Source organism: Meleagris gallopavo, chromosome 30, assembly GCF_000146605.3.
Source record: "Meleagris gallopavo isolate NT-WF06-2002-E0010 breed Aviagen turkey brand Nicholas breeding stock chromosome 30, Turkey_5.1, whole genome shotgun sequence".
In the NCBI taxonomy this organism is placed as follows: domain Eukaryota; kingdom Metazoa; phylum Chordata; class Aves; order Galliformes; family Phasianidae; genus Meleagris; species Meleagris gallopavo.
In genome coordinates, this window is record NC_015040.2 from 4,353,670 (window position 1) to 4,380,556 (window position 26,887).

Genomic DNA, 26,887 nt, shown 5'->3' on the forward strand with positions numbered 1-26,887 from the left:
TTAACTTTCGTTTTCCTTTTCCCTTTTTTCCTTTTTCTTTTCTTTCTTTTCTTCTTTTTTTTTTTTTCTTATTATTCTCTGTACATATCCAAAGAAAATCCTTTCCTGACTTGGCTGCAGGCTGCAGATTCTCTGTTTCTGTTCTCAAAATGGTACTGCCAAATGGGCCATCGCTATGGGGTGGGGGAAAATGAACTGAAAGAACCTGGAAAATAATTGTCAACCTTACCCACACTCTGCTTCTGTTTTGCAAGGGGTTTCCCTCCTTGAGATCCATGGGGATGGGAAGAAAAGAGAGTCTTGGATTTGTGCTTTCTGGCTGGAAGGAGGGCTGGGGGTGCCAATGTCAGCAGGGCTTAGTGACACTGAATATTTTTCCCTAAAGGGTGAAGAGAAGGGAGTCCGGGAAAGAGGAAGGCTTTGGGTCTTTTTCTAACCTGGCACCTACCCAGAGTGAGGCCTGGTTTATTTCTCTGTAGCTCAGCTTTCAGAGGGATAGTTTCATTAGTTCAATGCTCTTAAGAACATCAGCTGGGAGCTGTCAGTGACCTGTAACACGATGAAACATTTTTTCCTGGCTGGCTGTTGGAGGAACGAGTCAATTCTCCCTGGTCCAGGCGACATCCTTCGGCTCACAGACCGTCTGGCTCAAGACAGGCTTTTGTGTCTTCCCTCTGCAGCTCCTTTTCTGTTCAGCTCCTCCTTGGCCTGCTCAATGGCTCTTCTCTCTCTTCTCTCTTCCGCTATCTGCCTGCCCGCCTGCATGCTCTCTCAGCCCAATGAAACCAGCTCCCTGCTCTCTGTCTGTCTGTCTCTTGCTGGGAGGTTTCGCACCACAATGGCATCTTGTCTCTGCAGCAGCAAAGTCTCCCTCGTTCTCCTGCAGCCTGCTGATGCTTTCAGTGCTCTTCCCCTCCTAGCTCAGCTGGCAAGCATGTGCCTGCATGCCGCAGCCCTCCCTGCATTGCACACCTTTCTGCACAACACCCTCCACCTCCCTGTCAGGGTGGCTCCTCCTGAGCATCATAACCAAAGTAAAATCCATTAAACTAAAGGTAAAGTATATTTTTCTTCTTGAAGTAGCTGGGTTTTAACTCTTCAAGTACCAGAGACATAGATTGTAAAAAAAATGACAGAATCTCATGATTGGAGGAAGCAGTTTTGCCCTTTCTACCTAGCCATGACTGTCCAGGGCTCATACTCATAAATTTCAGTGTGCAGAGCACGTGGCATCAGACGGGTGGCAGGGTGGGTGCTGTGACGCTGCTTGTGTAGGTGTAGAGGAACAAGGAGGATTTCTTACCCTCTGTTCCTTCCTAAGAAAGGATGTTTCCCCTACCCATTAGCTCTGCTCTCCTTCCCTTCCCCCTTCCTCAGAGTATATGAAGTGAAAAAAGAAAAGTATACAAAGTCTGTGGTACCTAAAGGGTTAAAAAACATTGTATTATGTAAGGTCAGTAAGGGTCATTCTTGTGGCTTGGACAGTCAACTTTAAAGCATGTAAAAGATGCAGTGCAGGTGAGTACTGGCTGGTCTCAAGCGGATTCACAAATACAGTCCACCCTGTCACCGCAGGCTCACACACGTGTGTGGATCTGCACACACTGCCCCTTGTCCTGGAGCCCTGGGGAGGGCAGGGAAGGGTTCCCGAAGAGCTGTCTGTGTGGTAAAAACGAACCAACAGACAGAGCTGATACCTGCCTGGGCTGCGGCTCCCTTCCAGTGAAGGGATTTGTTGTGAGGGGGACTCACAGCCTCCAGTCTGAGCTGCAGTACTTTCCCTCCTGCATACTGCTCCCACTTTACTAATTCTGTCCCCATGCATGCGTGCACATGTCCAGGGTCACACAGGTTGGTCTGGATTGTGAAGGAATTCAGTGCCATGAGCTCCCCTGATGCGTCTCCAGTATGGGCAGCCAGCACTTGGTGGCTGTTCTCATCCAGGTGCTGTAGTCAATGAGAGTGATGGGAAGGAGGTCCAGGTGGGATCTGGGCCTTCTCCCCTATCACTCACCCACCACTCTGCCTTCTTGACCTGAAAAAGAGCAAACGACCCCAAAAGGAGGCCTCTCTTCTGGGCCTCCCAGTAGATCCCCATGCTGGAGCATAGAGGGTGAGTGAGCGAGCGTGGCCACGCGCAGCAGCTGCAGTGCAAACAGTGAACCCAAGTACCAGCTGGAGCTCCAGCTCTGCTTACTGGGACTTTCATAATGAGTTTCAGGATGGAAAGGGTAGGTCAGGTCAGACCCTCTCTGCAGTGGGTTTCTCAGTTGTGGTGGCTTTGTCTTGACTTCTGAGTAGGAAAGGTGGCTTTTAAAGCACCAGCCCCCAGTGAGGGATAAAAAAGGAGCGAACAGCGCCAGAAGAGGATTGAGTCTTTCTCCTCCATACCCTTAAAAGGACCAGAGTTGTTTCGGGGGTGTGGGAAAGAGAAGTACACCTCCATTTTGGAGATGTTGGTGCCGCATCCACCAGAGAGCAGAGAGAGCTAAATGAGGAAGGAGAACCATCGGTGGGAATCTGCCACCCTGCTCTCTGCCCCCTGTACAGGTAGCTTACCAAAAGAGAATAGATTGGAGACCCAGATCGCTGGGATTCTGCTGGCAGGGGGAGTGTAACTCAGCCAGGCAGCCAGCACTGGGACCGGGCGGCATCTAAAAGCCAGTCATGTGCAGAAACCCACCAGGAGCTTGGTCTGACCTCGTAGCTCAGTTTCTCTTGTTCTCTCGTAAGAAAGTCTTATAAGTTAGCAGTTGAAGCATGGAAGGTAGGTAAACAGACTGGGAATGTTCTGGAAAGAGTCACTTTTGTACCAGTATTATTTTATTATTATGATTTCCTTTCTGATGTTTTTTTTGTTTGTTTGTATGTTTTAAATTATTGGCTTGATTTATGTTTTATTTTCAAGTTTGTTACTTTGAGTTTTGTTTATTTCACATGTTGTGTGTTACTTTGCGTGGCTAGCCATTACCAGGGTCTGCCACCCAAAATCCACTGTGATTTCTAAAGATAAGAGCTTCATTCACTCCACATAAATGCTGCCGAAGTATAGTAATAAAGCATGAAAGTAGGAGAAGAGCACTCAAAATGTCCTACCAGCCAAGGTGCTCAGCGTTGCAGTGGAAGGAACTATCTCTACCATTTTACAAAGCTCTTATTTCTGTTTAGTGGAGGCAAAAGCATGCAGATTTCACAGCACAAAGTGGGAAAAGTGGGACCTGGTTTAGCCGAGTCCTTAAAGCAGGCTGGGCCTAAACATCTGCTGGTGACTCAGGGACAGGAGAGAGATGTTTGAAAAAAAAATACTTTCTCAGTGAAAGAGCTTTCTGTTGATTGAAAAAGAGAAATGAAAAAGAACACAGCGTTTGTGTACTCCCTTGCTGCTCTCATGCGATGCTTTGGGGCTCATAAGGACACCTTCATTTCCGGCAGGATCTGCAGAGTACTAAAACCTATTTATTGCAGATTGTCTGAGCGAGGTGAGAGTTGCAGATTTACCATCAGAACAGATCATTCTGCTTACCAGGGCTGATTGATTGCAATTAGTGATGGAAAAAAGTCTAGTCTGAGATAGCCCAGAGTGACCAGGTTACCGTCGGGGTACAGAAATACCAGGCTTTCTCTGTTCAGCAGGCTCCAGGCCTATGGCAGCTCCGGACAAACCCGTCCTGCTTGCAGTTTGGTCTCTGAGGGCATGGCTGTGGCCGCCTGGGCACGCAGCGTCCCACAGCGCGCTGAGCAGCTCCTGCTGCCAGCAGTTAGGGCAGATCAGCAAACGCTGCAGTGAGGCACTCTGCCCTCCAAAGCTGTCCTCCTGAGACCTTCCCAAATATCCTTCAGTAATTTGGTCAGTGAGTGAAATGAGAGCCAGGCATGCTGCTGCTTCTGAAAATCCCGCTGGTACCTAAATACCCAGACAGAGTCCTTTGCAGGACTTTTTTTAAGCTGAGCACTTGCCCTCACCCAGCACTGCAGACTCTTTGCTTGGCACCTGACCGTCACCACTCTGCCTTTTCTCCTTCTTCAGTCTGTGCACAACTAATAACTTACATCTGGATGAACAGTCTCTTAAGTGTACGCCTTCTGGCCAAAGATTTGCTTTTCTTAGTTACTTTTCACAGATCCCTGCAAGGAAATTTGAGATCTCAGAGACTGCACTTTGGCAACAAGGGCTTCGACAGCCAGGACAGGATTTGCCAGACCGCTGTAAGGCAGGAGCTGAAAGGAAGGCTCTTGTGTAGGGTGAGGTCCTGCAGACTTGGTGGCAGACCCCAAAGCAGCAGGACCCTCGTGGCTAGCCCGCTCCTGTTTCAGTGCTTTGCTTTATCACATTTCAGTTTTGATGCCCCATTTCATTTCTGTTGGCTTTTTTTTTCTTTTCATTAAAAAAAAAAGACAACAAGAAAAAGCTCTCTTCTTTTTTAATTTTGTCTTCCTAAACCAAATTTTTGTACGTTTTATTTTAGATTTTTTTGTTGTCATTTTCTTTTTTTTCTTTTTATCTTTCCCATCTTTTGTTTTTTCCCCCTTCTTCCCTTTCCCTCCTGAATTTTCCCCCCTCGTAGAACCGTCTGCCCCCCCTCAAGACATAAAGTGTGTCAGCACCAGATCCACCGCCATTCTGGTAAGTTGGCGGCCGCCTCCGGCCGAAAGCCAAAATGGCGTCCTGGCCGGCTACAGCGTCTACTATCGAGCGCTGGACTCTGAGGACACGGAGCTTAAGGAGGTGAATGATATCCCCCCAACCACCAGTCAGATCCTGCTGGAGTCCCTGGAGAAGTGGACAGAGTATCGCATCACTGTCGTGGCTCATACGGAGGTGGGGCCGGGCCCGGAGAGCTCGCCAGTTATCGTCCGGACAGATGAAGACGGTAATTGCGCTTTTCTGGTTCTGTCCTGGGTTTCCCACGTGTTGAATCCCCTCTCGTGGCTGATGCGAGAGCAGGGCCTGCGTGGGCCCCGCGCTGCTCCCCCCCGAGGGCTGGAGGTGCGGAGTGCTGACCACCTTTGCCCCTCTGGGAAGCGGGGCTGTGGGCCCTGGGCCCCCACCTCCCTGCCAGATGCTCCAAGCGAGCAGTAAGAAACTGAAGCCAGAGAAAAGAACGAGATTGCTGCCAGAAATTACTTTAAAATATTGAGACTTTTTCCCGCGCATTCCTTGCTACTTGCTCCTCAGGCTTTCTGGTAGTGGTAAAAAGGAAGAGTCTCTTCATTAAATTTGCAGAAAACTGTTAATGACGGACAGTTTACATTCCAGTTCAGTGGTCCACTTTGGAGACTTCTGGCACAAATACAAATGGTGACAAGATTTGAACTTCCCTGTTATTTATACAGTGAAATAAAACCGGGAGAAATGTGAATGTGCGTGAAGGGAGCAGAAAACTCTGACAGTGAGGTAAACCCATCAATGATAAAATCCAGTAAATCACAGTAGTCAGATTTAAACTCCTCAAGTTTTCTTCCTCCATCCCAGAGAAAAAGGACTGGAAAAGATAGAGTAGGTTTGTCCCCAGCGTTGGTCCTGTTTCCTTTACCATCTGCCCACATCCAAATGGATGGATGCGTTACTTAGAAAATGTGGTTTTCTTGCATTTCAAGCTCTCAGGCACTGTTCTTTTTTAGTTCTATGTTTTCCAAAAATTGACCCCATGTTCCATCTATGACATCTTTTGTTTCCTGACCTGAGACAACGCAGCTTCTGTCACCACCGACCTGCCTGCCCTGCCTTGCCCAGGAGGACTGGGAACTCCCAGGGCAAGTCTCCCTCCACATCCTCTCCACCCTAACATCCCTTGTCACGTGGCCAGAGATTTTTCTGGCTCCTTGGATTATTAGCTTTGCCCTCAGAATTTGACCTGGAGCTATATGGCTGAGCAAACTGAGGAAAAAGGAGGAATAGCTGGGCTGAGATGGACCCAATGCAGATCTCTGAGTGGTGCAGATTAGATCCCCCAGAGTGCTTCCCCATCTCACTGAGTAAAGGCCAGATGCAGGCAATGGGGTAACCAGGTTGACGTTAGATCTCTCCCTTCTCTCGGAGCTGTAGATGGAGCACGCATATACCCCATAATGGAGTTACGGGCTCCAGACAGAAATCCCCAAGTGACTCTTGTTCTTTCCGTCCCTTCCTCGCAGTGCCCAGCGCGCCGCCTCGGAAAGTGGAGGTGGAGGTCCTGAACTCAACTGCAATCCAGGTGTTCTGGCGCTCTCCAGTCCAGAACCGCCAGCATGGCCAGATCCGCGGCTACCAGGTCCACTATGTGCGCATGGAGAATGGAGAGGCCCGGGGGCTGCCCCAGATCAAGGATATCATGCTGGCTGATGCCCAGGTAAAGGCTCACATCCTGCTCCAACCTCTTTTTCTCTTGTGGAAGATCTGAGGGGATGGGTGCCCCAGCCACCTTGTCTCATTCCAAGCAAAGTATTACTGAAGAAACGTGTCTGTGACAAAGGTAGATGTTATCTTCCTGCAATTCATTTGCGGTCCCAGAAAACAGCCATTGTGGAAGAGCATGAGCTGCTCTCCCAGCACTGAACTAAATATCGTCCAGCCTCCTGTGTCTGCAAAGTCCTTTAAGATAGACAAAGGCCACAGTGGAATCTACTAATTTCTCCCACTCTACTTCTTCCTTCACGCTGGCCTGGTAACTTCTGACCTTGTGTGGCTGCTTGCTCAGGGACTTCTTCCTCATACCGTGTCTCTGTCTTTCCCTTCTTTCCCCTCTTGTATTCTCATATGCAAAACCTCTCTTGTTCTCTGCTCAGTGGGAAACAGATGACACTGCTGAATACGTAAGTAAAAACAAAACGATCCTCCTATCCTGGTTCTGTCCCTCCCCTTCTCCCACTTCCTGTTGTGGTGGTTTTCTTTTTTTGTTTGGTTGGTTTTTTTGTTTGTTTTTGCAGTGCCAGTGTGCCTTAAAACCTGTTGTTGGTGTTCCTGTGCATTGTCCCCACCCTGTTTGCTCTGCTCTGCAACCCTGTGTGATTGTGTAGTTTGTCGGCACGCGGTGGTACTGCAGGGTTTTCCCTTCAGCTCTGAAGGAGAGACGAGTCTGCTGCTCCTCCACAGGGAAGCAGGTGGGACACTGAGGCTGGGAGGATGATGGGCTGCTGTGCCACCACCCAGCCTTGTGTCTGAAAAACAAAGTTAGACTGAAAAGCATTGGATGTTGAAAGCCCTATAACTTCCAAGTCATCAGCAAACACTTTGTGCCCTGGAAAGGCCAAAATTCATAGAATACTTGTTTACACAAAGCCCTGAATTGCTGTTGGCTCTTTCGCCTTTCAAGTAGACCATAAAGTCATCTGGGCTGTTTGGCATTTGCTGCTCCTGCTAAGATGCTAAATGGTTTCAGTGATCTTACTGCTACAAAGCAGCAGGAAAAAGCATTTCCTTGCAGGAGTGGGGTCCCAGGATAATACACTGCTGCAGTGAATATACGTGTATCTCCCAGAGATTGCCGAGCACCCTACAAAAGCAAGGGGCTCATTACACATGGAGAGGCTGTGTTGCTTGCCTAAAATGTTAAAAGAACTCAGTGATGTGTGTGAAAGCAGGACAAGTTTTTTGACTCCCAGAAGGCAGACCTGTCTCCCTAGCTAATGGCTTCCAAACGTGATTGATATCCTGCTATTTTGAAGTACTGCTTTTCCACCTCGTGCTCAGCTGTGAGGGCAACACAGATATTTTCAGCACCAGAAATTTTCCGAGTGCTGCCCTATAATTTCATTTTTAAAGCACTGAGGTACAGTAGGGGTGAGAGAGAAGAAGGCTGTGAAACATGCATAGAATTCACATCTCCTTTCTTCTCAGAGCCTTGGAGAAAACCCTGCTGCAGTGCCCCCATCCTGTTTGGTTTAGCATGGATATTCTGTTACAGCACAGCCCTTGGAGGGGCTGAGTGCTTTATGGGGAAGGGCTGTTCTTGAGGCCCATCTTCCAACAAAAGCTTTTGGGAATCAGGTGTGGTGAGGCTGGTAGTGGAGGGAGGAAGGAGGGCATTGGGGATTTCGTAGAGTTCTTAACCTGCAAGCAAAAAGCGTCGTCTTGCACTTTGTGTTAAAACAATCCTTTTAATATTATGAAGGCATTATAAAAATATCTCTGAGGAGAGAAGGGAGGGGATGAAGGATAAAAACACGTAATCTCCTTGAAACCACTGAAACCTCCTCTGAGACAGCATAGTGAAGAGGAATGCTTTGAAGAGCACAACAGTGTTTTGATGGCTGAAGCAGTTTGTGTTGAGATATGGGTCGTGTGAGAGGTAGATCTGGAAGGGAACACATTGAATCATGGCCTGCAGAAACACGCAGTGTTTACAGAGGGGCTGTTTGCAGCTGGGATGTGCATGCTGCTCACCAGAGGAACGTGGCCCTCATCCTCCTGCAGTTCCTACGTCTGCTTAGGTTAACCCTGAGTGCCTGGTGGTTTCAGATTCAGGGAATGTTTCTGCATGTTACAAAAGACCCAAGATTCCCACAAGGAGGAGAGATCTACCTGTGTGTATGTACATTAATATTTACACCACTTTCCTTTGGAATCCTGCAAACAGGAGATGGTCATTGCTGGGCTCCAGCCTGAGACTGCATATTCCATTACCGTAGCCGCCTACACCATGAAGGGAGATGGTGCTCGCAGCAAACCAAAAGTGGTCACCACTAAGGGTGCAGGTAAGACTTTTTTTTTTTGATCCATTGCAGTGCCCCAGTTTCATAACATCCTGGAGCAAAGAAATTTCTTTCATCTCACTCTCCTCACAACAAATGTCACGCTGCCCCTGGAGAAAAAATTATTTCTAGTAAGAAAATCCTTCGTTCCTCAGAGGTAGTCCTCAGTAAATGAAAGAATTTTCTCTTCAGTGCTGCAGGAAGTCCCCACATCCAGAAATACAACAGTGGACAAATTCTTTGCTTGTAATCTCGTGCACTGTAAATTTCAGTGCATCAGAATTAAGAGAATCTTTGCCTGAACTGAACCTGTGCGGTGACACTGGAGAGACTCTGCAGCTTTGATGGTGGGCACACACATGTACCGTGGGGAACAGGAGACCCAGAGGCCTGCTGCCATGGTGCTTACTTGCAGAGAGCTGAAAAGAGCAGAGAGACTGTGAAGGCTTATACTGCCCAGCCTTCTCTTCTTTTAGTATCGTGCCTGAACATACCTGCCCTCTTTACCTGTGACTAGTGATCAGTAGGGAGGAAAATAATGACAGTATTGACCTTTTCTTGCAAACATTTTTGCAACCTGGGCTCGCTCTGCACATACCACCCAGATTCATTCCTCCCTTTGCCCTATACTTCATGGCAAAGTCTGTCAGCCTCAGCGCAGAGGATGCAGTGTCAAGCTAGGACAGAAGGGCCTGAAAGGAGTGACAAAAGTCACCAGGGTACTCCTTGTTCCTCCACACGGTTGTACTGCAGGCAGAAGGGAGAGGTGTGTGTTCCACCTGTCCTCTCAGCATCTGCCTTCCTGTGGTTGGTGCTCTTCCAGACAGAGCTCTGCTATGCAGTATGGGAAAGGTTTTGTGTAATGGAGTAAGACTGTTACGCCTGCACCTGGTTGTTGGACTGTGGTTACCTTCTGTCACCCCATCTTGCCCTTGCTCGGGCTGTCAGGTATTGGCTTTCTGCCCTTGTCATTTCTTTTCATTGTCTGGTCTCATGCCTGGCTGCCTGTTCATTTTCTTCTTAGTTGTGGGGCAGTTCTCTTCACCCTACTTCTAACAGCTTCACAACTGACATCATCTCTTGCTTCTGGAAGATTGTTGTTCTCTGCCTCTGCAGTGGTCAAAGGCCTTTGGTTAGTGCAGCATAGTTAACCCAGAGACATCTGCTGAGGCTCTGGGAGCAGCAGAGACCCTCAGCTGAGTGCACAGGACAGAGGGGGCTCAGGAGCTTGAAATGTGCAGAACTGGAGCAGCAGCTGCCCTCTATGCTGTTGTCTTTTTTTTGGTCCCAAGCTGATCCCATGCTATTGCTCTTCAGACAAAATGAGAATTCAGCCTTTCTCTCCCCTCTTGCCTCTCCTGCATAGCTAAGAGATGGAGAACAAAGTTGATTTTCAGGACATGGGTGGAAATAGCAGGGTACGTTTGGATGCCAGCATCCAGATTCTTGTCCTCATGCTCTGTAGTATCAGTGTTCTGCCAGAAGCTTTTTCATTCACTTGTCTTCTTCCCCCTCCAGTTTTGCCCATGTGTCTTCTCACTCTCTCTCTGGTTCTCTCCTCTCCCTGGGCCCTCTGCCTTCTTCATTTTTCTTTCTGGAGCCTTTTTTCTCCCTCCTTTCCTTCCTCTCTTGTCACTCTTGTCAACCTCTCCCATGTCTCCCCATAAGGATTTGTAGTGCAGGTGATCAGTTGCAGAGGGATGTTTTCTCCAGCACAGCAGCTATTACCCAAAACTCAATTTCTCCCAACTTGAAATAGCTATTAAAAAAAAAAATCTTCCAAATGATTCTGTAACATTCTTATCTTCTTTGCAGCGTTGAGTCAGTATACCTTCTGAGAAGAGAGATCTTTTTCATCATTCAGGGCTAGAAGCTGAATTTAAATACAGTAATACATCCAATCTTCTCCTTTACTGTCCAAACCAATTGCAAAATAAAACACTTCCCCTGCTTTCTTCTCAGCTTTCTCCAAAACAATATTTGTTGTTCAAATGTAATATTTTCAAGCTCAGCTGATTGTAGTAACATTTGTGATAAAAACAGAAGCATAAAGGTAATGGCATTGTTTTCTCTGTAATGTTTTTCTTCGGTATTTCCAAGAGGGGATCTCCCGACGCTGCTCCCTCGGCGCAGTCAATGGCAGTTCAAAGTGAATGAAGCATTTGTTTCAGAGGCAGCGCCTCATCCCTCTGTTCACATGTCAGTTGGTACACTCAACAGAGTGGTTTCTCTGGAATGACTGCCAGGATCCCTGCCACATGCAGCATCCTTCCCTGCCAGCTCCCTCCTGCTCGCTTTGTTAGCTGCACTGCAGCTTTCCACCCTGCCAACTCTCAGTCAGACACGTGCTGCCAGAGTGGGCCGGGGTCACTCTATACTCCATTCTCTCTCCCTTTCCTGCTCAATCAGAAGAAACACCAAGGCATAGAGGAGGAAATTAGATCTCTAATAGTGGAGTGAATGTAAATGATGTGTGAGCTGCTGGAATTAATGCTCTGATTTCTCCAGCTTCAGAAACCTCTGGGCCTACGGATGTCATTTAACTGTGGCGGTGGGCTTGCTCTGCTGTCGGGCTGAGCCAGGGCTCATTAGTCAGAGGCAATGCTGAGTTCCTGCAGTACTCCCCAAATGTGGAGAAACTAACTGACAGGGTGAGGAGGGAGCTAGCTGAAAAACACCAACGCTCAGATGTCTTTTCCCTTCACCTAGAGAAGAGAAATTGCAGCATCTCTTCCTGCCCTGCACCTTGCACAGATTTTGGGCTCATGTTTCGACTCTCTGTGTGCTTCTCTGTACCCAACTGGGTGATCAGATGCCTGCCAGACTTTCTTCAGCTGGCCTCGTGCCTGCTGCTCAGGACCTCAGGCTGCCCAGACTTTCCTTCCCCATCCTTCATTACTTCACCCGCAGCTGCTCTGGCATTCCCAGCCTGAGCCAATCTGTTCCAGTCTCTTTCTGCATGAGCTGTGTAGTTTAATAGAGAGAGAGAGAGAGAACAGGAGTTTAGGGGACTCCTGCACTCGTTTGTCCCTGTGCTGTGATGCAGTCTGCTCGGGTGATGAGGACAGGAGGACTCCTGAGTTTGTTCTTCCCAGCTATGGTAAAGTGGTCCAGTGAGAAGAGGGCAGCAGGGCTCAGCTTTCCTTCCCAAAGTCAAGGAACAAAAATCCAGACGTGTAAGAACATCACAGCAGCAGCGCATCTCCTCTCCTAAACTTGCTAGAGGCCATTCATCTGTAGAGTGAGTAGGTAGCAGCAGCCTACCTGGTGAGGTACACCAGGTCAAGGTGAAAACTTGCCACCAATTTGAGGAGCCTGTGCCGCAGCTGGAGGGTCTCTGCATCACCTCACCAGCCACCCTGTCCCACACATGGCTGAAGCTGTTTCTGTTCTCTCCCAGTCCCAGGCAAGCCCATCCTGTCTGTGCACCAGACAGAGGAGAATACTCTTCTGGTGAAATGGGAGCCTCCATTGGATGCAGAAGGCCAGGTGATGGGCTACCGGCTCCAGTTTGGCCGCAAGGATGTCGACCCCCTGGCTACTTTGGAGTTCTCTGCCCTGGAGGATAAGTACACCGCTCCCAGCATCCACAAAGGCGCCACATATGTTTTCAAGCTGGCCGTGAAAAGCCGGGCTGGCTTTGGGGAGGAAGCTGTGCAGGAACTCACCACCCCTGAAGATATCCCCAAGGGTTACCCCCAAATCCTCGAGGCGAGCAACATCACTTCCATGTCGGTCCAGTTTGGCTGGCTCCCCCCCGTGCTGGCCGAGAGGAATGGAGCCATCGTCAAATACACCGTGGCCTACCGGGAAGCCGGTTCTCCCGGCAACCCACTGGAAAAAGACCTGCCCCCCTCCCCAGAGAACTCGTACACCCTCAACGGCCTCAAACCCAACACTGCCTATGATGTTAAAATCCGTGCTCACACCAGTAAAGGCCCCGGGCCGTACAGCCCGACCGTCCAGTATCGAACATTCCAGCTGGATCAAGGTAGGACTTACCGGTTTCTCCTCCCTCTCTCTCCTTGTAACCGGGGCTGGTGCCAGGAGGCAGAGAGCTGGAGAGGTAAAGCTAGGCTCAGCCAGGCTCGTGAGTAAATGCAGAGCACTCTGGTTTCATGCTCTGTCCCTCAGCTCCTCTCTGCCTTGTGCCAGGTAAGTCTCTTTTACCACTTTCTTCTAAGTTAAGTCCGGACACCCTTCTTTCACTGGCACCTGAAGTATGGGGCCAGTCGCTATACAGGTGGGAAGAGCATTTTCTTCAGCTTTTGCAAGCAGCCGAAAGAAAACAGAAAAATCAGAAAGCCTCAAATGTTACCTGGGATGGGTTTCCTCACCTGAGCATGCTCAGAAAGCCAGCACCTTGTTCCTGCAGCAGCCACCTAGTCCCATAGTGTGCACTGAGCACGGACAGGGTGAGGGGCAGAGCCACGCACCCTCCCTCACCCTCTCCGGGATTAGGCATGGGGACAGGGAACATTAGGTAGTGAACCTTGGCAAAACTCAAGCAAAGTGTGAAGGAGGGAGCAAGCCCTTCCATTTCTGCTGCAGCAGCCAGGCCCTGACTGGCAGACCCTTTTGCCAGTGTCTGACATTGTCTTCCTTCTGTTTCTTGCTCTTCCTTTCCTCTGCTGCCTTTTCTTCTTCTTTCTCCCCTTCTTCCTCGCTTTTCTCTCAGCAGTTTTACCCAAAAACTTCAAGGTGAAGATGGTGACAAAGACATCTGTCCTTTTGAGCTGGGAGTTTCCTGAAAATTACAACTCTCCCACTCCATACAAGGCAAGTAAAAAGCAAGAGTCAGAACTGTGTTCCTTGTCAATTTCCTGGAGTCTTGTCTGTTCATTTGAAGAACAGATCATAAGAGACAGAAATTCTGGATCTGGTTCTCAGATATGAGCAAATAATGGTTAATCTCTAGATCAAGCAGGTGTGCTGATAATCAGCCTGTGGGGTTGCACTCTTAGCTCTGTTACAAAACCTTTGTCTCTAGGCAAGTTACCACACTCTTCCCATTTTCAGATAAAAAGTTGTCTTCGCAGAGAAGTTATAAGGCCTTGTCCTCTGTCTGCCTTGTGCCTGGGGACACTACAGCCCTTGAGACAGACAGCTCCCCACTCAATGGCTCCTGTACCTGTGTTTGCACCAGCTCTGGTTGGAGCAGGGCACAGTCAAGTGGCCCACGTTCTCTGCAAACCAAAGGAGAGGAGTCTGATTGTCTAGGCAGTATCAGCCTTGTTCATGGTACATCTTTGCTGCCTCTTCTCCCTGCACAGATCCAGTACAATGGGCTGAATGTTGATGTGGATGGCCGCACCACCAAGAAACTCATCACCAACTTGAAGCCCCATACATTCTACAACTTTGTTCTCATGAACCGTGGCAATAGCATGGGTGGCCTGCAGCAGAATGTGGCTGCCTGGACCGCTGCTAACATGTTATCTAGGAAGCCAGAGGTGACCCACAAGCCTGATGCTGATGGCAACGTGGTGGTGATTCTCCCTGATGTGAAGAGCTCTGTGGCTGTCCAGTAGGTTTCTGGTAAACTGCAGACTTGGTGTATTCAGTTCATGTTGCAGGGAGTCCATAGCACAAACCCGCAAGGACTGCAGCAGAGGGTGTGTTCCCTGTGTGTTCAAACACTGCCTTAGTCTTGTCTTGTGGAGCCACTTCCCGGGGCTAACTTGTTGCCACAGGAATGCGAAGGGAGGCATGTTGTGTGGGGCTGTCACTGAATCCAGAAACAGCAATAACAAGTTTGATAAATTAAAGATGTGGGGTTTACTGGGTTGAGCCACCAGGAGTGGGTGGGCAAACCTAGCTTTCTTCTGTCAGTGTGTGCACTCTCCTGTCACTCCCAGAATGAGATTCAGGCCTGTTTTTTCTGATTATTCCCAACTCTTAGAGCTTACTACATTGTGGTGGTGCCTCTGAGGAAGTCCCGTGGAGGACAGTTCCTGAACCCCTTGGGCAGCCCTGAAGAGATGGATCTGGAGGAGGTGAGTGTGGCAGAGACTGCAGCCAGCTGTAAGGGAAAGAGCAAAGAGTGTAATGGATGTTATGGTGACTGGAGATCCTGGGAAGAGTGGGTTTGGGGTGTGTGACCTGTGTTCCCAGTAGCTAAAATGAGATGAGTTGGAGTGCCATGGTTTGGCTCTCCCCCCTTGCTGTTTCTTTCCTGAAGGTGCTGAAGGCATCAGTACTCACAGCGTTCTTTGCTTCCTGCAGCTTGTTCAGGACATTGCCAGGCTCCGACGCCGAAGTCTGCGTCACTCCCGTCAGCTGGACTTCCCCAAGCCCTACATTGCTGCCCGTTTTCGTTCCCTCCCCAACCACTTTGTCCTGGGCGATATGAAACACTACGACAACTTTGAGAACAGAGCCCTGGAGCCGGGGCAGAGATACGTCATCTTCATCCTGGCAGTGCTCCAGGAACCTGAGGCAGTAAGTGCTGCCTTGCCCTCTTTAGATGCTTGTGGCCCTGCTGTCCCCATTACCAACCAGAGACAGCAGCAGCTCTTGTGAGCTGCCAGCTCCCCCCTAGCATTCTCTGTAACTCGCTTCCACCAGATGTTAGAGCGTTAGGGTTTTTTCTTAGCAAAAGCCTTCCAGTCCAGCTGTGGACTATTGGAGCTGTTTGTGCTTGTGTCTGCACCCAGCAAATGTGCTGTTCCTTGGAGACAGGCTGACGACACAAGCATCTTGTGTGCTGCATCTGCATTTTGTCTGTCTGCTTAGGCAGGACTTGCTGCACTTGCGGCTCCAGATACGAGGTCAGAGTGGAGGGTACTGAACTATCAGCAGTACACTTCGGTTCAGGGATCCCTGGGTCAAACCCCTTTGCAAAACATAATTTCTTTTAAAGATTGCCCCTGTATTCCTTAGAGCAGTGACCCCAGATGTCCTGCTTTGAGACCAGCATGCCACATGTCCTGGTTATCGCTAAGCTCCCCACCAAACAGAGAGGGGAGCATTTTTTTAATGGAAAACTAGATCTGCTCTCTGCTCTCTTCATCACTTCAGCATCGCAGCCGATTTCAGTGGTGTTGTGTTTGGCTTTACGAAAACAACTGTTTTAATATTTACCTACCCTCCTCCCTCATGCACAATAGGAAGCAGTTGAATACTTTGTTGTTTTTAAATCTCCCTATGGAATTGTAGCAGGGAGCTATTTGAAATTAAGGGTTTTCAGAGGGATTTTTGAAAATAAATATTTAGTTGTGTATTCGATATTAAAGGATTAGGCTGACACGCTTGTGAATGCGTTTCTCAATCGGATTACTGCAGCTTGTGGTGGTTTCTGCTTTAGAATGAGGTACTGCACGCTCACTCACAACAGCCTGCAATCACGCCAGCTGCCTCATAGACGCAAAATTGTAGTCTTGCTGAGAGCTGATAGAGTTTTTGAAAACCCAGAGCCCGAATCTCCTGTTCTTGTCCTATCCCAGACTTTTCACTGAAACCAAGACCTGCCAGTTCAACTCCATGCACTTTGGTTTTTATAGTTATATGTGTAAGATGGGAGCACGTCTTTACTGGGGTGGGAAGGTTGTAGTGGGCAGTGCTCCTTAGCTAGGACTCTGGTGGGCTTGAACATGCTTCTTATTTTCTCTGGAGCACAGTTCCATGCAGATGAAGCAGAGGTGACATGTTTTAATTCCTTCCCTCTCTTTCTGTTATCTCTTCTATAATACTGCATGTCTGCCCATCATTTTCAGTCCCTGTTCCCTCTCTGAACTCTGTTCCACAATCTTTCATATCTTCCAGACTTTTGCTGCTAGTCCGTTCTCTGACCCTATCCAGCTGGACAACCCTGACCCACAGCCAATCATTGATGGAGAGGAAGGGCTGATCTGGGTCATTGGGCCCGTCCTGGCCGTGGTGTTCATCATCTGCATTGTCATTGCCATTCTGCTCTACAAAAAGTAAGTTATGCTTCTTGTCCAGATCTGTGACAATTCTGAATGTCTCCAGAATAACCCCTAAAGGCAGTTTCCTGCTTGGTCCTAAAGTTGTTAGTTGGAGAGCAAATCCTCCCACCAGCACCAGAGAGGATTTTAAGGCAAAAATGCTGAAATAGTGAACAGCCTCTGGAAGTCTCTTTTCCTTGGATTTTGGAGTAGTTCATGATGCATAGACAGGAGTAGAAGCCCCTTGAGAACAGACAGGTCACACTGTGCAGCAAGAGGACAGGAAAGGAAGCAGAAGCTGAGCAAAATAAATCAAGAAAAGAGGCAGGATGACAGCTCCAGCCAGTACAGCTGTGTCCATGGGGACATTACCCATTATGGAGAGAGCTCAATTTACCCTGCTCCACCTTTCAGCTGCAGAGGTGCATTTGCTTATGCACATGTGAGTATCTTTTATGTCCCAGAATGTGTGAAGCTGCTAGACACAAAAGTACTGTAGGGAGCAGGGACTCAGGTGTTCCTCATCAGTGTTCATTAGCACTGGGGAGTGCTGGTCCTGCCCTCCACCTGTGTTACCAGGAGTAGAGCTGAGCAAATGTTTCCCAATTCTTCTACAGTTCCTTTCTAATCTGGACATTTGTCTTGTCTTGTCTTTTCTCCACTCACTGCTTTCGTGGACAGCAAACCAGACAGGTAAGAGCACCAGATTTGCTGTTTACTAAGGTTCTTTCTCTGTGGGCTGGTTGTGTGTTAGGCAGTATTTACTGTCTCTGGTGATGGGGCTGTGTTTCTACTGCTAGATCTTTCCTAAAGGACACCCACCAAAGACCACATTTGAATCGGGGCAGAAAAAGCAGAGAAATGCCAGCTTTCTTCTGCTTGTCGGTCCTAAATATAATGGCTTTTCTCAAGCTAAGCAGCAGTGACAGTAAGCATTTCATAAAACCAAGGGTTATTGGAGCAGGGAAACATGCATTTGTGTGGTAGTCAGTGGGTTTTCTTTATGTCTGAGTGTCCATACAGGCTTCTCTGAGCCACTGGCATACTAGAAACAGAATCTCACCAGCTGAGCTGTTCTCACCCTGTTGCAAAAGCAGTTCTTGTCCCATCATTCAGGGACTTCTAACAGTTTGCTTACAACTGCAGAATGAGGCTATTTCAAACCATTTTCAAGGCTGGGAGAGCTTTCATTGAAGTAAGGGATGAGTTTAGCCAATGAACTACTTTACAGCAGTTTCAGAACTGCAGCAAAAATAAACTACTCTTAAACTGCAAAATGGTGTAATTCCAAAATGCTGCCCCATTAAGTGCTGGCAGGGCTCATGCCACTTCTTCTAGCTATTAATGATGTTAAGAGACAGCTAACAGTGCACTGAGCAAGCTCCTCTCTGCCTAAGCAGTTACCATTATTGCTGCGGGCATATTATGGGAGGCATCTGTGCAACCTGAGCAGGAGAGGTGAGGAGCTTTACAGCCATCTTGTGAGAGGGGCTAGGACAATATTTGCAAGCCCTGAGGCGTGGGTACATGTTCTCTGCTCATTCAAGAAGTTCTGCTTCCAGCTGCGTGTCACTGTTCCCTTGCCAGAGGTTATCAACTCTTCAGATCAGCGCTGGGCTTTGCTTCCAAATTCTTTTCAAGGAGAATAAGCCAGGTCAGCAAGGACTTTTAAACTGCCTCAGCTAACCTAGCGCGTTTTAAGCAGAATAGATTTTGAACCACTTTCATGTGCAGCTCAGCTGGCACGTCAGAGCGGGCTTCAGCTTCTGGCAAGGAGGTGAGACAGATCTCAGCAGGCACAGCTGTGATGGGAGAGGATGTGTCTGTGCTGGTTCTGAACCCAGATTTTTAGGGTTCTGTAGATCAAAAAAAGGTTGAAAACCACTGCCCTGACTTTTCTGTCTGCAAGGCAATAAGAGCTCCTAAACAAGCCAGCGGAGAAATAGCAGTACTTTATGTCCAAGGTCATGGTCAGGAGATTCTGTACTTTTCCAAATGATTATGTTGGCTCTGGTTCTCTCAGGCTGAGAGTGGCTTGGCCAGAATTGGAACGTTTCCATTTACAGAGCTCTGCAGAGTAGAGTGGAGGTTTGTCTGTGCAGGGGAGCTGTGGTATGGGTTCGCAGTACCTCAGCTGCTCCTTGTTGCCTCTTTGTACTTCTGCTGCGTGAAGGGGGAACTTCCAGACTTGCATGTAAGCTGCTGAGCTGTTGTAAAACCAATCAAATGTTACAGTAATAAAACATTCCAAAACTTAACTTTGGGGGGTTGGTCTCGATGATCTCTAGAGGTCCCTTCCAACCCCTACAATTCTGTGATTCTGTGATTAATCCTTTTCTGATACATTTTGTGTAACTTATATCCTTGTTCAGGGCATGGCTGTAGCTGGCCCTGATTTCTGGGCGAGCTGAAAAGACCAAGAGGCCTCTAAGCTAAGCTGCTTTGTCTTTTTAATTTTTTTCTTTTTAAGCAAACGAAAAGATTCAGAGCCACGGACAAAATGCCTCCTGAACAATGCTGAAATCACCCCTCACCACCCCAAGGACCCTGTGGAAATGAGGCGCATCAACTTCCAGACTCCAGGTAACCAGCTGCAAACTGACTTCTCTCACTGGGAAGGCAGAAGCAGAGCCCTTTCCCCAGCCCCTTCCTGCCATGCTGCAGCAGTGCTGCCTTTGAGACCTAGTGCTAACTTAGCATGCAGCCAGGGAGCCTCAAGAACTTGCCTATGCTAAGCAAGACTGATGAAATTAACCTTTTCTGGGAAACCATGAAGGCCTTGCAGACTCTACCTAGCAATCGCAAGGCAGGAAGGAGAGCTTTCCTGGCTATCTAGCTAAAGAAATCGGAGCATTCTGGGTGAAGTACACAGCTGCAAGTGTAGCTATGCCAAGCTTGCCTGCCCACCAGCACTGCTATGCAGCCTTGCGCTGGGAAACCCTGGGGTGAGAGAGATGAAGCATGGCAGGGCCACGTGCTTTAGCCAAATCTGTAACTGGTCCTTGCTCTATACACACAAAGAAGGTCCATTAGGAGCCAGGCCTTCCCCGTGGGTTGTGAGGACAGAGAAAGGCAGCTGGTTGCTTCATGCAGGAGAGGCAACATCTCCTCAGTGTACAGCTCTAAGCTGGAATGTAACTACGCTATGTCCCAGCAGAGAGGCCAGTGCACCCACATCCCCATGTACATGCATGTCTAAGCTGCCTGCATGGCACTTCTGCAGTCCACCACTGACACAGCACAGCACGGGCACATCCTCGAACACACACACGGCGATGCTGAGCAGTGCCTGTGCACTGGTATGGACCTCTGCTTCTGGTGCTTGAGGATTTGGAAAGGAAATTGTTGTGCTTTTGGGGGGGGCTGGCTATTGTTTTCAGTTTGTTTGTATTGTTTTGCTGTTTTGTGCTTGTTAGTAATGTTTCTGCAGCTTTTGTTTCCCCATCCCAGTCCTGTCCTTAGCATTGTCTGAGTTTGCTTAGGGCAAGGCTGACAAGCCAATAGGTGTTCAGAAAGCAGGGGTCCTCAGGGAGCCACAAGGACAGCGCTGAACTGAGGCGTTTGTATTAAAAAGTGAGGAGCAGCATGTTGATATCTATCTGAGTTTAGGAAAGATTGAGTCTCAGCTAAAGGATGGAAGCAGGTTTAATCCAGCATGCAGGGACTGAATGAAGAGCAGTTCAACTGCAGCTGGACCCCTAAATCAGCTCTTACTCAGTGGTGCTCTTGCAGGAGAGTCTGAAGGTATTTGGGATCTGCAGCAGGAGAACTTGTAAAACTTCAGAATCCTGCTGTCCCAGCTGCCCTTTGCATAAACAACAGTAAGTTTGTATAAGCCACTTCTTATGAGAGTCTCCAGCTGCAGCTCAGCAGCAGTTTGCGTTTGTCTGGGCTCTGTGGTTTATGCTGGGTGCAGACAGGAGGTTGGCCTGTGAGCGCTCCAGGTGGTGATTGGAGACTCAGGAAAGAGCTGCACTGGTTGAAACTAGTGCTAGGATAAGTGCAAAGATAAAAGATCCAGCTTAACCTGGATGCTCAGAGGCAAGTGGGAGTGCTGCTTTTTGTGTTTGCCTTACTGAATATTTCTCCCTGTCCTTGTAGGACTGCAGTCAGCTGAGGAAGAGGCACTTCCTAGCTTCAGTTAATGTGCTCAACAGATGAATGGGTCTGTTACTAGTTAGTTCATGCTTACCTCTGAATTCTTGATCTGAGAGGCTTGTAAAAGGCAGCAGAGACATGCAAGCTGCTGTTAGGACTCAGCTAGGCAGAAGTCCGTAGATCTCAAAAAGGCTGCCAGGTTTTCTCCTATCTAGCTTTGAAAGGATACTGCCAACTTTTCTTTGTAACGCTATCCAGCTCGAGTTAGCTGGCTGATTTCCTCTGCTGCTGTTTGTAAGGCCATGGAATGTTTGAAAGGATCTGGGAGAGGTGATCACCTGCCTCCCACACTGATAGCCACTGGGCAAAAAGGGAACAAACAGAAATTCTGATCGCAGTGTGCTGGCGATGATGGGCAGATTGTGGTGCGGTTTTCAGGTGGAAGGCTCTGTAAGGGCTGTTGGAATTAGAGCCATCTGAATGAAGTCTGTTGTGGTTTTAGGTGGCTGTGGGCTCTTCTCCAGCGGGTTTCCAGGTTGAGGGGTCTCTGTCCTGTCCCCAGCAGCGTAGCAGAGGGGGGACGTGGGGATGGGAGCGGCACCAACAGCTCAGACAGAGGACGGGGCAGCAGAGCAGCACAAATCTTAAAAAGCCTGTCCTTGCCTTATCAGCACAAAAAATAACTTTCTTTTCCTCTTTAGATTTATGTTGTTCTGTTTTGTTTTGTTTTTTTTTGCTTTAGCATGAAATTTTTCAGAAAGTGTATATTTTATTTATTTTTATTTTTTTACTGTTTTCTGCAGATTCTGGTCTGAGCAGCCCTCTCAGTGACCCTGAGTTTGACTTTGAAAGTTAGTTCCTGTGTGTTTTTGTTCCTGTTGGTTTCATTTTTCCCCCATAATTATTTTTTCCTCTTCTGTCGCTTTCCTTTCCAGTTCTGTTTCGTTCCTGTTACTTTTTATTTTTGCTGAATTCTCTGTATTCCTGCAGTGTCTGCCCATCTCATCCCTTTTCTGTGCCATCTGTTCGTCTGAACAGCGCTTCCAGTTTTACAGTACCAAATATCAGGCCTTTTGCACAACATGGGCAGTAGCAGCAGCGTAAACGATAGAGCCCCCAGCAGCAGTATGGGACACTGTCCATCCTTCTGTGTCTCTGAGAATAAGAATGTGTGTTTCAGGGCTCCCTTTTCTCCCCGTTGTCAATGATGTTCCATTTCTGAAGCTTGGCTACGTGTCCCCCGTACTTATTCCTGGACAGAAAGTGATATTTTGTGCACCAGCATGTGAGCCCTGTACGTGTGTGTGCCTGTGGTTCTGTGTTCATTGCTTCATAACATGGGGAAGGAGGAAATGAGCTGCAGCTAACGATCTCCTCTCTTTGGGAAGAGCCATGTGGGCACCTTTCTGTGCAGATGGGGAGGGGGCCTTTGCCCATCTGTGGCAGGTGCCTGTTGTTGGCAGCGACTTGTTCCAGCAGCACAAAGACCAGAGGCTTCTCCATGGCCCTCCACAGCCCGTGGGTTCATGCAGTGCCATCCAGCCTCAGTCGCTGTGCGGGAAGAGACGAGCTCTGACCCGTGGAACAGATGTTAGGGTGACGTTGCTGGTGAGTTGGCTGGTGCACAGAGAATCAAGTCTTCTGTGATAAGATTAGAGAGATTCAAGTGATTGAAATGTTAGATGAGAGCAGCTCTGAAAGACTTCATCCCCATTAGAAGCAAAGATCCTGGCTTTGCTGAGTGGTAGAGGTCTTTTTTTGTGCTGGGCAGGGAAATAGATGGATAGATGGGAGGTTTTATCTGACAAATGTGAAGAATCGCGGATGCTGCTGGTGGTCTGGGAGGTGAGAGCTGGGACAGTCCTCAGAATAGCTTAATCCAAACACCACTCGTTGCTTTTGAATCTCCTGCCAGTACTGTCTCAGTGCACCTGCCACCTCCACTCAGCCCTTCATTGGAACACGAGGGCTTTGTGTCTTCTTTCAGCCCACACCAGGGCTCCCTTTGCTGCCCCCCACAGCCAGGCATCAGTGAGCGGGGAAACCTGGGAGCCACATCCTTCTTGACTAAGGAGAGCCATTAATTAAAGCAGGCAAAGGAGCTTCAGCTGAGACCGGCTGGCACTGCTGGAAAGTGCTGCTCCTGGCTTATTTAATATCAAACTCCACCTCGGCCTTTATGGGAACTCCAGTGTGCTTGGTGTTTTGGCCAGGGAAGTGCTTATCACTGCAAAGGTTTCCAGTTTTGTTTTATTATTAAGAACCCCAGAAATCAATCCTACCAGGAGATTCCTGTCCTTAACAGCAGCAAAACCAGATAAGCTCCCACATGCTCTCAGCCAGAGCTGTTGCAGTGGTGGGAGGTGGCAAAGAGACAGAGCTGATTTTCAGGCACTGGGCACACAGACCATATCTCAAGAAGGTTTTTTAAGGAAACTTGTGCAGTGCCTTCGGAGGGGACATGGCTTCTCTCTGCACATGGGTGCAGTGGGCCTTTCCCAGGCAGACCCCATACTTGGAGGGAATGATGCTTACAGCTCTGTGATTTCAGAGCCAAAGAGCATCTGATGGATTTTTTTCTTGCTTGCTTGTTTCCACCAGGCTTTCTGGTTGCTCTTTTTTTTTTCCCTTTTTAATATTAAATGTTCATTTTTTGAAATTTCATCAACACTACTGTGTTTCTAACCACACCTCAGTAAGCCCCTGGGTTTGTCAGCATTGGGTGCTGGTGGCAGGGCTAGAGATCTGAGACACCAGCTGAGTTGCCATGAGTTGTTCTGAGCAGGGCTCGGCTTTGCTGTAATGCTGCAGCTCCGGGTGTGTTTGCTGTCCTCTTCAGCCCTTCCATTCAGATGCAGAAGGACAGGGACAGGGCAGAATGAATAGGGGTTGGAACTGGATGTTCTTCCAAGTCCTTTCCAACCCAGCCATTCTAGGATTCCTCTGAACGCCCCAGTCGCACCTGGTGTGGAGCAGGTGGCAGCTCTAGTGGGAAGCAAAGGGGGAATCCTTTGAGTGAAAGGGGCAGGAGGTGCTGGGAACCCATCCTCTGTTAGCGGGAGGTGTGTTCTGCCTGCTAGCCCGTGGAACGGCACGGAGCCAATGTAGACTTGGGAGTTATTCTAGTGGGTTTTTTGGTCTATTCTCCCCACACAGCCCTTCCATTTTTGGTAAACTTCCTTGTGCTGAAAAGAGACATCTAGATAGCTTAGAAAAGAGCGCTGGAGTGGTGGCTGTGAACCTCACTCTGGCAGACATGTCCTGCCCCCAGGTCTGGGGAAGGCAGCCTCCCTCCAGGGCTCACTGTAAAACTGAGGATGTCATGCTTGCTTTGCCATCTCTGTGCTGAGATTTTGGAGTATCTGACCATGCTGCTGCCACTGCCGCTGCTTTGTCACACACCCAACACCCACGGGGCTCGAAATTCTCCCTGGCTTCCATCTCTTCTCCACTCCTTCCCACAGGGGCACTGCCCAAGGCCTTTCCGTGTGCTGCTGCCCTCACTGGCTGCATTTGTATCAGGATCAGCCGGCAGGCAGCACAGGAAGGCTTTGGAAAAACACGATCCAATGCAGATGAGCAAAGCACGGAGAGCTTTTCCACCATGATTTGTAGTATAGTTATTCAAGATAATGAGATGAGAAGGGTCCCTGCTCCTTCCAGAGCTGCAGCTGCCCTTCTGGGAACACTGTAGGCACAGCTCTGCCTTTGCTGCTCAGCCCCATTCCTGGCTGGGTGCCTTCAGCCTGCTGCAGTGTGGCCCTTAGTGCCAGGAGGTCTTGAGGGACACGAGCTCTGTTCTCTGGCTCTGTCTCGGTATGAGCACAGCTGCTGTTGTCAGGGAAGCTGGTGAACTAGGGTTGTGAAGCATTGGTCTCCCCGGTGAATTGTTTCCCATTCCCCGGATTAAGGAGGGTCACAAAGATCTTCTGCCTGTCCGCCACAGAAGGTAATGAACTCACAGCAGAGTTTGCTGCTGGGGCTTGTACAGCCGACCCTTCAGATGGACCTCTGGAAGGTCCTCTGCAGTGCATGAGAAGGAAGAGGAGCCAGCACTCAGCACTCCCGTAGCTGGCTGCGTTCTTGCAGTAGTGAAGGTTAAGACCACCACATCCATGAGCTCACTGAGAAGCCCACAGAGCCACTGTTGTGCTACGGACAATTCCTGAAAAGCCTCCTTTGCTTCTCCCATCTGCATCCTCTTCCCTGCCCCACATGGTCACAGTTGGCTGGATCTGTGCCCCTTCCCTTCTTTTGTGTTGGAGTTTGTTTACAGTCATGGCGGGTGCTGTACCATTTGCTGCGTAGGTTCCTCTGGCAGCATTTGCTCATTTTAAGTCCACTATTGGAATCACTAACACACATCTGCTCTTCAGATTTTATTTTTTGTTATGCTCTGATTTACACATTTGAAAAAGGGGCCATTGTGAAAACACTCATTTTACTGTTGTTTTTTTAATTATTTCCTTTTATTTTTTATTGTTTTTACTTCCAAGGACACAATTTCGAGCCCTGAATTCTTCTCTTCTAACCTCCCTACTTTCATTGCAGATCTTACATTGTAATTTATTTTCTTTTCTTGTTTCTTCTTTCTTATAAAATGTGTGACAGTTGTGAATTTTAGTTATTATTAAATCACATTCTTTTCCTGCTGTCTTGTCTTTTAGGTATGCTCAGCCACCCACCAATCCCTGTTTCCGAGCTGGCTGAACACACAGAGCATCTCAAAGCTAATGATAACCTGAAATTATCCCAAGAGTATGAGGTATGAGCAAGAGTGAGTGCTGTGCATGGGTTTGCAGAGCCAGGAAATCAGGCAATTCAGAGAGGCCTTCATTCAAACAAATATAGCTTCACTTTAAGGATCTGGTCACTTGAAATAAAAAAGCTTTTTATATATTTAACATTAAGCACTTTCTAGGTTCAGTTCCAGATGGTAGAAGACTTCTGATCCACGAGACTTTCCTTTGCATGGAGGGGAGATCTTGCCACGTTGTGCTTCCCAAAGTTTTAGACAGGTGGGATGGGGTGCTGTCCTTGAGAATGGCTTTGTCACGTTGCTGGATGTGCAGAGGTTGAGGCAGAGGGATGAGATACCTGGCTCTAGAAGCTAGGGAGACAGGCAGTGGCTCCTCCACAGCTGACATCGTCAGTGGCCAGTAAAGCCAATGAGCTCTTTTTTCTCCTTGCTGCTAATGTTTGGATACTGGAATGGGCTCCTGCAGCTGAGCAGAGCCGTGGTGCAGCTCAAGTGGTCGCCAGGGGCGTGGACTGAGCTCTGTGCTTCCATCTCCTGGCACTGCTGTGGCTGCATCAGCACTGCTTAATCCCCATAGGAGTGTCCAGTGCTTCTGGGTGAGCGCTATGCAAGCTGTTTTCATGGTAGATCGAACGTGTGACTGGTTCCTGTTGTTAAGAGACAAAATGCCCTGCTATTTTTAGGCTAATAACTAGTTTAGACTGCCTGGTTCTGTTTGCAGGCAGCAAGTGAGGGAATATGTTCTGAACAAAGTTCCTGGGATGTTTCTCTGGGATGTTTCTGCCCTGTCTGCCTTGCAAACAGCAGTAGGGGCAAAGGAGCCCCACAGTCACAGCTCTGCACCCAGGAGGGGCTGTGCTGGGGTCTTTCACCCCATGCAGGGGGAGCAGCTCGTTAATGGGCTCCATCCAGATTTCAAAGACTAATTTGCATCCTGCAATATCCCAAGTGCCCTGGCTTTGTTCCAGCACAACCTCCTCTAGTGGTAGAGCCAGAGCTAAACAAACATCACTAATGAAATGAATGTGAGGCGAGATTAGAGGGATAGAAGGCAAACAGACACATTACACCAGTATAAATACCATTAGTTGAAAATGCTCAGTGTGAGAAGGGACGCTGTCCTCGAGTGGCTTTGTACCATGCCGTTGCTGTGGCTTCTGGAGCTGAGCTCGGGACAGTGGCACAGTGAAGGCCGAGCTCGTTGTGCGCAAAGGGTTGGGAGCAGGATGGTGCAGGTGGTGCGTGCAGGGCCTGCGCAGGCAGGGAGAGGGGGAATGAAGAGCTGGGAGCAGAGCTCAGCCTGCTTCTGCCAAGCCTCCAGTTGAGGCAAACCCCTAGGGCTCTGCAAAATGATGAAGGAATTAAGCCCTTGTTTTATTTAATTCTCTGGCTGAGGATTTAGAGGTAAACGTAATTAACCTAATTTCCATATCTGGGACAGCTGGACCTTAAA

The 26,887-nt window shown here is 48.6% G+C and overlaps 1 protein-coding gene across 1 annotated transcript in view; it reads left to right on the forward strand.

Moving 5' to 3' along the window:
- Positions 1 to 26,887, forward strand: part of PTPRS (protein tyrosine phosphatase receptor type S) — an 89,816-nt gene that overhangs the window by 50,177 nt on the left and 12,752 nt on the right. The window contains 14 exon segments of the mRNA XM_019610110.2: positions 4,566 to 4,871; positions 6,136 to 6,329; positions 6,766 to 6,792; positions 8,556 to 8,673; positions 12,071 to 12,661; positions 13,352 to 13,449; positions 13,944 to 14,197; positions 14,573 to 14,666; positions 14,896 to 15,111; positions 16,435 to 16,592; positions 17,259 to 17,270; positions 19,048 to 19,160; positions 21,479 to 21,526; positions 25,343 to 25,440. Of these exon segments, the coding sequence (XP_019465655.1) occupies positions 4,566 to 4,871; positions 6,136 to 6,329; positions 6,766 to 6,792; positions 8,556 to 8,673; positions 12,071 to 12,661; positions 13,352 to 13,449; positions 13,944 to 14,197; positions 14,573 to 14,666; positions 14,896 to 15,111; positions 16,435 to 16,592; positions 17,259 to 17,270; positions 19,048 to 19,160; positions 21,479 to 21,526; positions 25,343 to 25,440 (2,327 nt within the window).